Source organism: Sinocyclocheilus grahami, unplaced genomic scaffold (assembly GCF_001515645.1).
Source record: "Sinocyclocheilus grahami isolate Dianchi unplaced genomic scaffold, SAMN03320097.WGS_v1.1 scaffold271.1, whole genome shotgun sequence".
NCBI classification, from domain to species: domain Eukaryota; kingdom Metazoa; phylum Chordata; class Actinopteri; order Cypriniformes; family Cyprinidae; genus Sinocyclocheilus; species Sinocyclocheilus grahami.
Window position 1 is genome coordinate 256,430 of NW_015505450.1, and position 11,509 is coordinate 267,938.

The window sequence follows — 11,509 nt, forward strand, 5'->3', positions numbered from 1 at the left end:
GTGAGTGAGTGAGTGTGTGTGAGTGAGTGAGTGAGTGAGTGAGTGAGTGAGTGAGTGAGTGAGTGAGTGAGTGAGTGAGTGAGTGAGTGAGTGAGTGAGTGAGTGAGTGAGTGAGTGAGTGAGTGAGTGAGTGAGTGAGTGAGTGAGTGAGTGAGTGAGTGAGTGAGTGAGTGAGTGAGTGAGTGAGTGAGTGAGTGAGTGAGTGAGTGAGTGAGTGAGTGAGTGAGTGAGTGAGTGAGTGAGTGAGTGAGTGAGTGAGTGAGTGAGTGAGTGAGTCTGTGTGAGTGAGTGAGTGTGAGTGAGTGAGTGAGTGTGTGTGTGTGTGTGTGTGTGTGTGTGTGTGTGTGTGTGTGTGAGTGAGTGAGTGAGTGAGAGACAGTTATATCCTGTATAGTGTCGAATGGCGATACTACACCAGTATCGTGAAAAGCTCATACTGTGGCAGCCCTAGTTAGTACGATTCCAAACACAGCCCAGGCCGTCAAGTGAGAGGAGTGAGGGATTGTGGGAAGTGCGTTACCGTATCTCGTTGTTGATGGCATCCAGCTGCTCCTGCAGCATCAGAGCGAGCGTCTGAGCGTCTGCCTGTCCAGCAGGAGACAGGAGTTCCATGGAGCTCAAGACCGTCTCTCTGTCGTCCTCCACGTCTGACACGTCCATGTCGCTCTCAAACGCGTGAGCCACGCTAGCCAGAACATTAGCCTGCTGCAGCCGGTCCCACTCCTGCTCGTCCAGCGTCTGCACCTGACGGTACGACACACAGCACACGAACACGAAACACTAGCAGTAGACCAAATAACTTATTTCTGCTGGTTTCCACAATTTTAAAATGACATCCATTATTTTGACTGATAAAAAACAAGACAGCCCATCAATTTTCCTGTTATCAAACAGGATATAAATAAGTAGGCTATTATTATTATTTTATTAAATAAAATATGAATCACGGTTATTGTAGTTAACTAAAACAAATTAAAACCATAAGAAGTATTACTTGAATAAAATAAACCAATTAAAATAAAATAAAAATCAACAAAGCAACATTTCTCATTTTAATTTAGTTTAATTTGATGTACTAATAACTATACAAAAAAAAAAAACTACTAAAAATGACAAAAAAAAAATCCCAATTTAAATTAAAGTGGAAAGGGAAAATATAAAAATAAAGAATTGATTCAACATATTAATAAAAACTAGAACAGTATCTCAGAGACACTAAAATATCACTGCTATGAATGTATTAGTATTCCAAGTCCATTATGTTTATATGTGACTGAACTCATGAGAATCACAGAACGCACCGCTCCACAGAGAATAAATCTGAGCGGGTTTCATCACCGCAGATGTATTTGTCTGTCTCGATGGGGCTAATATTTTAGATGCTCAAGGTACAGAAGCGTGTGTTTTGTGGGTGATGTTCACCTTTAAGGGCTCGTCTCCCAGCGCAGACACACGGCCCTTCTGCGGTCGTCTGAGCACCAGCGCGCCGCTGCAGTGACTGTCCATCGCTGACGACACCGACACCGGGTACCTGAAGTCCGGCGTGCCGCTCGCGTGAGAGCGCCTGCGGAAATAAAGCCAACATCAGTGCACCGCACAGAGCAGAACGAGCAGGTGGATTCTCATTAGAGTCCTGGAGTTACCCATGATGCAGCAGAGAGTTGCTCCTGCTGCGGCCGCGCTCGTGTTCGGCCCTCATGCTCTCGATCTGGATGAGCAGCTGCTCCTGAGGTCACAGGTCAACACTCGTGAGCAAACAGAAATCACAGCGGATCACGAGTGGGTGGGCGGCACACACTGACCTTCTCATGATGAGCCTCTTCTATCAGCTTCTTGGTGTGCTCCAGATCCCGGATCAGAGCGTTCTGCGTCACACACACACACACACGAGACAAACGGAGTCAAACCGTTGCGTGTAGAGGTCGACTGATATAGAGTTAAAATATGAATAAAAAGGAAGTGTTCGCTGTAACTAACCAGAGCACTTATTAATGACTAATGAAGATGGAGAACTAGTGGTTCAACGGATCACAAAACTCACGGTTCGGATCATATTAGGGTTTTTGAGTCACGGATCAGCAAGAAAAAAAAAATATTTCAATGTAATAAATATTTCAACGCTCTCAGATTGGTCCTGAATCACTCTGAAGCGATGACTCCTACATAGAAATTTTAAAACTAAATTAGGAGCTCTCTGAGAGGATTCTTAGAATCTTTAAGAACACGGGCCCAGTTCTCTTCTACCTCTTCTTGCGCTGGAATGGTTCAAAACCGCTTGAGTGTGTAATCACCAACAAATGATAAACTTTCTCTCTATTGTGGTCACATTTTTCAATTAATGGGCGGATCACATGCGTGCCGAACCGTGGGGCGTACGGATCGTGGATCAGCTCCGATCAGCGGTCAGTGTTTAGTGAGAATTAAATGCAGCTGATACATCGGCCTTGACTGTATTTGGGTTGAGCACTAGGGATGTTGAGTCGCACCTTGTCCTCCAGCGCAGACATGCGCTCCTTCAGGTGCAGCTGCAGCCTCTCATTGGATTCAGACAGCAGTTTGTCCACCGTCTCCGACAGACGTTTGTTGTGCTCTTCGTTCATCTTCTCTCGCTGACGTGCCTTAAAACATCATATCCGAATAAAGCAGCTGTTGTGTTCGTACTACACTGCGAGTGAGTCTGAGGTCTGAAGATCACTCACCCTGAGCAGCTCCTGGTTCTTCTCCTCCAGCTGAGCCTCCATCTGTCTGAGACGCTCCTCCACGTTCCCGTGACGCTCCTCCGCCTGCGAGAGACACACGCATGAGAAACTACAACAGATGAGAACGAAAGAACGGTTCATCATGCTGCGACAGAAAACAAGCCCAACTTTCACGAGCGAAAGGTGCGCTGCGTCTGGAGTTAGTGAAGACAGTTAGAGCGACGTGTGAAAGATCTCAACCGGTGTTCGGTTCACACGAGTGGAATGATGGACTCCTGACAGACGCCAGCATGAACCAGATCACAATCACATGACGATCATCAGGCAGAATCAGGGATGTGCACAAGTAACCGACTAGTCGAGTACTCGCTCCACAACAAACACGACTAGGAAAAAGGGCAGATGCAGATCCGCGTTTAAGGAGGAAAGTATATTTAGCTGTTTCTGCACTGCTGTTACCAGGTTAAGATGTTAAAACAGCCTATTTTTAAAGTGTTAACCAACTAAATGTGGCATTCACAAGTCATTTTGAACTGATTTTTTTGACTCAAGTACTCGACTAGAAAATGACTTGAAACGTCCATCCCGAGTCGGAACGACAGCGCGAGCTGGTGTACCTTCATCTGTGAGCGACTGTCCTGAGAGACACTGCACGCAGAGCGCTACACACACACACACACACACACACACACAGGAGAGAGAGAGAGAGACACACACAGACACACAGAGCTGCGGTCATATACAGAGGAAGAGAGGGGGAACATGAGGAAGACTTGAGCTCTATGAACAGCAGAAGTGACACAATTAAAAAGGAGAAAAGGCACCAGACGACAAGACGGTAAAAACACTGCAGTGTCTTCGTTACTCTGTTAAACGCACAGATCCTCCCGTCTGCGCTGATGTTCCTCCTACATCTGTGTCCGTCTCACACATTTCACTAAATAAACTATTTGTGTGATTCACCAACTCACTACAAGCACGCAGCTTCACGCCAGGACCACACACCGCCAAACATTTACACTCCGTTAGCAGACGAATGATCATTCCTTCAGCATTTCACTTCATCAATCATTACAGCTGGTGTCTCCGGCTTCATCTGTGTTTGAAACAAACCTGCATGTTGCTTGCTGAGTTTTCTTTTTCAGTGGTTTGTTGAAAAAATTAATCTGACGAAATTAGAATCATATTCTGTTGTCTAATATTGCGCGCACACAGAAGACGCTTTGAGAAGTGTTTTTCCGTAAACAGATCAGGATTTAAACAAACTAAAACCACCTGGACCTAACTGTGCACAGTCCATATACTCTTGAAGACGTTCACGCTGTTTACTGCAAACTGCCGACTCCAGTGAACAAACAATAAACTGAACGCGATTCTAAACTCTGCTTTTCATTTAACGCACAACACTTACAAATAAAACCCAATGTGTGAGTTAAACACTCGGATCACATGCAGGTGTTATGAAATTATATTCACACCACAAAACAAACTGAACAGACGTTTCAGTATTAAGGTTGGGCCGATGGCTGATAGACATCACGATGTTGAGCCGGCATCGTGCTCCTGAGACGTGTATCGAAACGGATGTTTCTGTATTGATACAGCAACAAATGCCATGATGCAGTTTTGGAAAAACAGAAAAAACCATTTTAAGTTAAATAATTTTTTTTTTACTCTAATTAATCTCGAATTTTCATTGCAGTTATATCATTGGGTAATTATACATCATATATATCTCGGGCATCAGGGAGCCGCTAGTATACCTGGCATTGAATATACTCTGTTTATGGAGCAGCAGTACTTACCACACATTTTACAAGATTATATGTTTGTCAGTGGTACTGAGGATCTACAAATAATTAGACAGCATCACTGATTATAATGAGTTCTATACACTGATCTATATACTGTATAATGAATCTCTATTATAGATCAGTGGTTCTATGCCAATTTTGTAGACATCGCCCAACCCTGTTCAGTATAAGTTACAAACAGGAAACTCCAAATAGATTTGTTTTGTGGAGCCACAAATAAACAGGAGCAGCCACGAGGGAACGTGCGTGTCCTATTTTACATGAAAAACAGATCAAAAACAGTTTCATGATGTGCACGCTAAACAAAAACAAGACGACAATACTGTCACTGTAACATTTTTATCATTAATCAGTGGTCAAAAAGAAAACAAACAGCTGCTTCTGTCCTCTGAATGGTGTGGCTGTGTGACTTTGTTCCTGGGAGGCCGACAGTGGAATCACAGCCTGACTGTGGCCCGCTGACAGCATGATGATAGCATGTGTGAGCCGTACCTTAGTGAGGGCCACGACTCTCTGCGCCAGCTCTGCCTCCACCTCCGGCAGCGTCTCGGCCTTACGCATGGTCTGCTGCAGCTTCTGCTCTGCCAGCTCCAGACGCTCCTGCAGCTGCCTGCCCTTGTCCTCCATCTGCACACACACGCACACACGAACGCACACACATGCATACACGCACGCACGCACACGCAAACACACACACACACGCACGCAAACACGCACGCACACACACTCACATTCAGACACGCACACACACACACACACACACACACATACATACATACATACACACGTGCATGCATGCACACACACATGCCTGAATTACAGCCAGAACCCAAAACTGCGGGCCGACAGCAGCAAGTGACGACTCAAACTTCATTGCTTAGATCAGTGGTTCTTAAACCTGTCCTGGAGTACCCCCAGCCCTGCACATTTTGTATGTCTCCCTCAGCTATCACACCTGATTCAGCTCATCAGCTCAATAGTGGAGACTGCAAGACCTGAAGTGGTTGTGTCAGATACAGGGAGACATACAAAATGTGCAGAGCTGGGGGCACTTCATGGAGAGGTTTGAGAACCACTGGCTTAGAGTATAAAACAGATTTTTTCAAATCAACTTTTTACTTAAATTGTTGAAAATTAAATCAGTAATGATTATTTGATGACTGGTAAATGTTGTTAAATTAGGAAGACACCTCAGGCTGTGTTTGTTATAGAGAATGAGCTGGTGCTTTTCAGCTGGTTTGTGGGTAACTGAGTGAATAAATGTAACAGCACCCGGTGACAATGTTCTGTTTTCTACAAGCATAACATGATAGGGCTGCAGACCTGGCAGACCAGCGAGTCCTTGTTGGCGATCTCGTTCTCCAGTTTGTCGTTGAGGTCGTGGACAGACGTGGCTTCTCTCTGAGCCGCTAGGTAGCGCTTCTCCAGCGTGGTGATCCTCTCCTCCATGTCTTCCTTCTGAGCCAGAGACTGAGAGAAACAACAGAAGCACGCGGTCACTAACTGGCTCGTTCGATGCGCTCCTCTGCGGACGCCGGCTCTGCTGTCGTACCTCTCGTAAGTCTCTCTGCAGGCGGCTGTTGATGTCCTCGGACCTGATGAGGTCTTTGCGGGCCGTGTCCAGATCCTCCTCCAGCTCAGCGACGTGGCTGCAGAGAGACGCCACACGCTCCTTCAGGTGCAGGAGCTCCTTACTCTGTCTGTCCATCGCCTCCTGCAGCTCCCCGTCCTTCCCACAATCCTCCTCTGCACCCATAGAGACGTCTGACAAGCGCTGCTGTGAACACACACTGTGCTTTACACTGGAATGTGAAGACTTCAGGAAACTGACAGTATGTTCAACAGAACGCTTTCGTGTGAATCATTTCATGGAAAAACCATTATGCTTCTGTTTCTCAGGTCGAAGGAAAAGAAAGAAAGCCATGCTTGAACTTCAAGAAAATTTGAGATATATATATTGGGATAAGTATGTTTTTTTTTTCTTTCTTTTTTGAAAGAAATTAAAACTTTTATTTAGCAAGGATGTGTTAAACTGATAAAAAGTGACAGTAAAGACTTATATGGTTAGAAAAGGTTTCTATTTTGAATAAATGCTGTTCTTTTGAACTTTTTATTCATCAAAGAATCCAGAAAAAAGTATCACATTTTCCAAAAAATACAGTTTCCAGCATTGCTAATAAAGCAGCATATTATACTGATTTCTGAAGATCATGTGACACTGAAGACTGGAGGAATGATGCTGAAAATACAGCTGCGCATCACAGAATGGAACAAAGCAGCATTATTTTTCAGCTGTTCAGGTCGTGTTGGAAAGAGCCGGAACTTAGAGTGGCTCTATGTACGATTATGTTTATATGTAAATACAAGCCTATAAAGCGATTATGCCTGTTCAGAAGACTTCAGATTAAACTGCTCGATTCATATCAATTACTCTTATCATGTCTCTTTGCAGCATGTAAGTTTTGGTCGTGTGGTGTTTACCTTGCCATTCGTGTTTGGTGCTGCATCAAAGCTGTGATTCACTTCTGCTGCCCCATCAATCATCACCCTCTTCTGATAGCCCTGCTCCTTCAGAAACACCAGCTACAAGAAGCCAGAGACAAGCGTTAACATTACTGTAACACTGCCTGTTCTGTGAGGCTGTGATCTGTGTGGTCTCACCTCTTTATGAGCGGCTGTGAGCTGCTCCTCCAGCATGCTGCATCTCTCCAGTGCCACACGCAGACGCTCTCTCACCTGATCAGAACAAACACGCCACACGTAAAGCACACCCCAAACACGCCAGCGGCACACACGTGAGCTTCCTGATGCCAGTACCTTCTCATCCAGGGCTTTGTGGTGCTCGAAGAGAGATTTGAGCGCCTTGAGCACCTCCACCTCACTGGAGACGCCGGCGGGAGACTGAGCCTGACGCTTGACTACGGTCATTCTCAGAGAACGCTCGTGACGTGACACCAGACACTCCAGATGCTCCAGCAACAACTGAGATCAGCAGCCAACACAACACAGACCACGCTCAGACTGACATCAAACCAAAGGGAGAAACACTGGGCGTCCAAACAAATCACACTTATCATCATATCAGCCTTCGGAAGCATTGGAAATCCTCCAGAAATTCTCCAAATCCTAATTTTTATGTTTTCATATTTAAAAAAAAAAATCTATGTACGTACATTTATAACACTACACTTTGTATTATAATTCCTTCGCTTCAAATGACAAAGAACTACCGCTGCTGTGAGGCTGCGTCTAATGCGCCGTCTATGGGAGTGCCCGTAAATTTGTCATCGTTCTCTTCTGACACTATCGTGGAGTTTTGCAAACAATACATCTGTGGTAGTCTCCCATTCACTGCTATAGAAGTTTACCCAACTATGACGACTGTCACTGTTGAGGAAGCCAGAAATGTGAGAAAGGTCCATTACTGTGACGATGAGGCTAAAATCAGTGCCATTAATGACGGATGATGTTTGATTGTATTATACTGTATATTGTATTTGACTGAGCCTGGTTTCTCCCAAGGTTTTTTCTCCATTCTGTCACCGATGGAGTTTTGGTTCCTCTGGCTTGCTTAGTTGGGGACACTTAATTTCCAGTGATATCGTTGACTTGATTGCAAATGATTGCACAGACACTATTTAAACTGAACTGAGCTGGATGATGACATCACTGAATTCAATGATGAACAGCCTTTAACTGAACATTGAGTGTTTGCTATTGTCATGTAGCATTTATTGACACTATTTTCCTATTTAATGCAGTACAGTTGCTTTGACACAATCTGTATTGTTAAAAGCGCTATATAAATAAAGGTGACCTGACTTGACTTGACAAAAAATGCATAAACTAAATAATTAACAAAAACGAACACATTTGTGCATGCAAGTAAATGTGTGTGAGAACTCACGCGTGTGTTGTTTCTCTCTGCTTTCAGCTCGGCGATCTCCTCCTCTCGCTCCAGCAGCTGCTCTCGACACATATTCACTTCTTTTGTGAGAGCAGCAAATTCCTTCAGTGTGTGAAACACAAGAAAACACGATTTTAAACAGGATTCTGCTTAAAGTGGCACACAGTGATCCATCAACTCAAACAGCACTCAGTGGAATCAGGCAGTCAGCAAGATGAAGCTATTAATCAAAAATTATTTTATTTTCATCAATCAGTAGTTGCAGCACTATATAAAACCATAAAGGAACAATATGAACGGGATGACTTTTCTTTGTACAGCTGACAAACACTAAAACATCGACTGCCGATTAAAACCGTAAAGTGCTCGCTGCAGTTACGCTCACAGAGTGATGAGCAGACGGTTGGTTTATGCTGCTGGTGAGACAGACACAGACGTGCCAGCGGTTACCTGCGGCAGGGCGCTGTTGAGCTGTCTCTGCAGCGAGTCTCTCTCGTGGCTGATCTCGTGCAGTTTGCTCTGCGTCACACACAGGTTCTCCTGCGTCTCTCGGAGCGTGTCCAGCAGTCGGTCTCTCTCCTCCAGCATAGACACCATCAGAGACTCAAAGTGGCCCTCAGAGTCCGTCTGCACGGGAGAGCCGGGGCCCCGACCGCCTCCGTTACTGCCGACCTCCGCCTCGCTGATGGTGGGCATCACCTCGCACATCATCTACACACAGACAGCACAGCGTTACCACACTGACACAGACCAGAAGCTCTGGACTGTGTTACTGACTTCACAGAGTCTGTGAAGGTCCTGGACAGAGAGAATGAGCGAGCGACAGAGGACAGTAATAAAAACCAAAAACAAATAAATAAATAAATTTTTTTTACTTGCCCACTTTGTTTTTATTATACTTTGTTTGGTGTAGTGGCTGTTAGGAAGGATTAAATGACTCTGAAATAGTAGCAATATTTTGGTAAAGTGATGTAATTAATGACCAGACACGCAACAGACAGAAGACCAGACCCGCAACAGACAGTAGACCAGACCCGCAACAGACAGAAGACCAGACCCGCAACAGACAGTAGACCAGACCCGCAACAGACAGAAGACCAGACCCGCAACAGACAGAAACAGCAACAGACAGCAGAGTAGTACAGGTGTTTGTTTACCTTGATTCTGAGCAGGGTATAGGTCTCCTCTTCTCTACTGTATCCAGCTCAATCACAGCTCACACATTTAAAATATCAACAATGACGCAAATTATTCGTCAAGCCATAAAACCTAACGAATCACTTTTTTTTTTTATTATCTGACGAAGAATAAGCGAAAAAAATAAAGAAAACAAGCCAGGCCTTTATGATGAATGAGAACATCCCTCATTAACGCTACTAGAGATCTGAGTGTTTAATGCTGGAGAAGACATCACTGATCGATCACAGACCTCCGTCAGACGCTCACTGCCACTCATACCCTCTGATACTCACACTCCAGATCAATACCCAGCTACTCACACTCTCCAACAGCGGCCTGCGCTAGCTAGCATTAGCAGCTACAGTAAGAAGAATCTATCCTCAAGCAAGCGCAGGAATAAAACCAGTTAGTCTTTAAAATAAACACTTAAAGCCGACGCTTGATGACGTGCTGTACTAGTGAAGTATAAAGGAACGCAAGGCGGTAATGAGCGTGAATTACTGTGACGCGTCAGCGTCTGATCCGTGAGGAAAACACCGGGACACAAGTACAACCCGACCCCTTTAACGGCGCAGAGCGCGCTTCAAACGACACTATCCGCGAGAAAAGTCTTTCGTCGGCCGGGCTGAGGTCGAAAAACAACAACTAATGCAGAAAAGAAGAGTTAAAACGAAATTTACAGCGAGAGTTTGTCGCTGCTCCAGTTTCCTGCGCTCGCGAGAGCTCGGGACGTGCTGACGTCACGACGCAATCCCCGAATCCCAGAAGAGTCGAACGATGAACGTGCTGACGTCACGACGCAATCCCAGGAGAGTCGAAGCTCATTATTTTTGGAATCTGATGACGTAATCCAGATGACATTTAAGCGGTTCTGCCCAGCTCGGGCCCAGACTGACCACGTGATACAGTACGGACAAAGGGACGAGCACATTGAATTAGAATCATATTTAATTAAAAATCAAATAATAACATCGAATAAAAAAAGTCACCTCAGGCTGTTTCAAACAGACAAAAACAGTGTTTAAAAGCCATTTGATTCTCTTTTGGTAAGAAAAGAAACGCCACAAATTTGACAAAATAATTAAAAAGGTTCAGACTAACCTCAACCACACTGCCTTATTTGTATAAAAACACTGTAATTCCCAGTAACTAAATATATAAACAATAACACAACATTACAGAAAGATCGGTCTTCACCAGTGGGCGGCGCTCTCGTCACACCAAAGGGCGGGGCCTGTGTTACTGGGGCGGGGTCTACGGTGAGTGGGCGTGTCTTCACGGTGTGTCATGTCTGCTGTGTTTCTTTCTTCTTCTTCTTCTTCTTCTTCTTCTGCTGCTGCTGTGTTCCGTGGCGCCACGTTGATCGCGCGATCATCATCAGACTGCAGGTAACACCTGAACACGCTGCACGAGCGAAAGCAGATCAAAGCTCGCGATCTGCCTGATTATAGTGTCTCTTTCGCGCTTTTGGAACTTTTTGAACGTGGTGTTGTGTGTTAGCAATGCTAACTGTGCTTGTAAAGTGACCAGCACGATTAATCAAGTGTTTGTGAGCGTTGTTAAGTGTGTTTCTCAAGCTGCATTTGTATAACGTGTTTATTAATAAGTTTATGGATCATCCGAGTGTCTGAATAACAGCACGACACGTGTCAGTGAAGAAGACCTCGTTTTGTTATTATTATTCAGCTGTTGTAGTTTAAACTGTGCTGCATTTAACGCTAGTCTGTCATGAAGTGACCCATCTGAGTAAATGAGAAACGAAACGAGCGGTGTGTGTGTGTGTGTGTGAGAGAGTGTGTGTGTGTGTGTGTGTGTGTGTGTGTGTGAGAGTGTGTGTGTGTGTGTGTGTGAGTGTGTGTGTGTGTGTGTGTGAGAGAGTGAGAGAGTGTGTGTGTGTGTGTGTGTGTGTG

General features: G+C 44.9%; 2 protein-coding genes across 4 annotated transcripts in view; one reads left to right on the plus strand and one right to left on the minus strand.

The window, feature by feature from the left end:
* ppfia1 (PTPRF interacting protein alpha 1) overlaps positions 1 to 10,364 on the minus strand; it is a 28,805-nt gene extending 18,441 nt beyond the window's left edge. The window contains exons 1-15 of the mRNA XM_016291465.1: positions 9,578 to 10,364; positions 8,871 to 9,131; positions 8,421 to 8,522; positions 7,331 to 7,495; positions 7,175 to 7,249; positions 6,995 to 7,096; positions 6,066 to 6,287; positions 5,837 to 5,983; positions 5,006 to 5,140; positions 2,700 to 2,783; positions 2,487 to 2,618; positions 1,803 to 1,865; positions 1,644 to 1,726; positions 1,423 to 1,564; positions 521 to 744 (exon numbers count right to left, since the gene is read on the minus strand). Coding sequence (XP_016146951.1) covers positions 521 to 744; positions 1,423 to 1,564; positions 1,644 to 1,726; positions 1,803 to 1,865; positions 2,487 to 2,618; positions 2,700 to 2,783; positions 5,006 to 5,140; positions 5,837 to 5,983; positions 6,066 to 6,287; positions 6,995 to 7,096; positions 7,175 to 7,249; positions 7,331 to 7,495; positions 8,421 to 8,522; positions 8,871 to 9,131 — 1,937 coding nt within the window. The 5' untranslated portion in view covers positions 9,578 to 10,364. The remainder of the gene's footprint in view (positions 1 to 520; positions 745 to 1,422; positions 1,565 to 1,643; positions 1,727 to 1,802; positions 1,866 to 2,486; positions 2,619 to 2,699; positions 2,784 to 5,005; positions 5,141 to 5,836; positions 5,984 to 6,065; positions 6,288 to 6,994; positions 7,097 to 7,174; positions 7,250 to 7,330; positions 7,496 to 8,420; positions 8,523 to 8,870; positions 9,132 to 9,577) is intronic.
* A 507-nt stretch (positions 10,365 to 10,871) lies between these two features.
* Positions 10,872 to 11,509, plus strand: part of st7 (suppression of tumorigenicity 7) — a 24,483-nt gene continuing 23,845 nt past the window's right edge. For all 3 annotated transcript variants that reach the window (XM_016291438.1, XM_016291439.1, XM_016291440.1), the window contains exon 1: positions 10,872 to 10,987. The gene's annotated coding sequence lies outside the window, so the exon portion shown is untranslated. The remainder of the gene's footprint in view (positions 10,988 to 11,509) is intronic.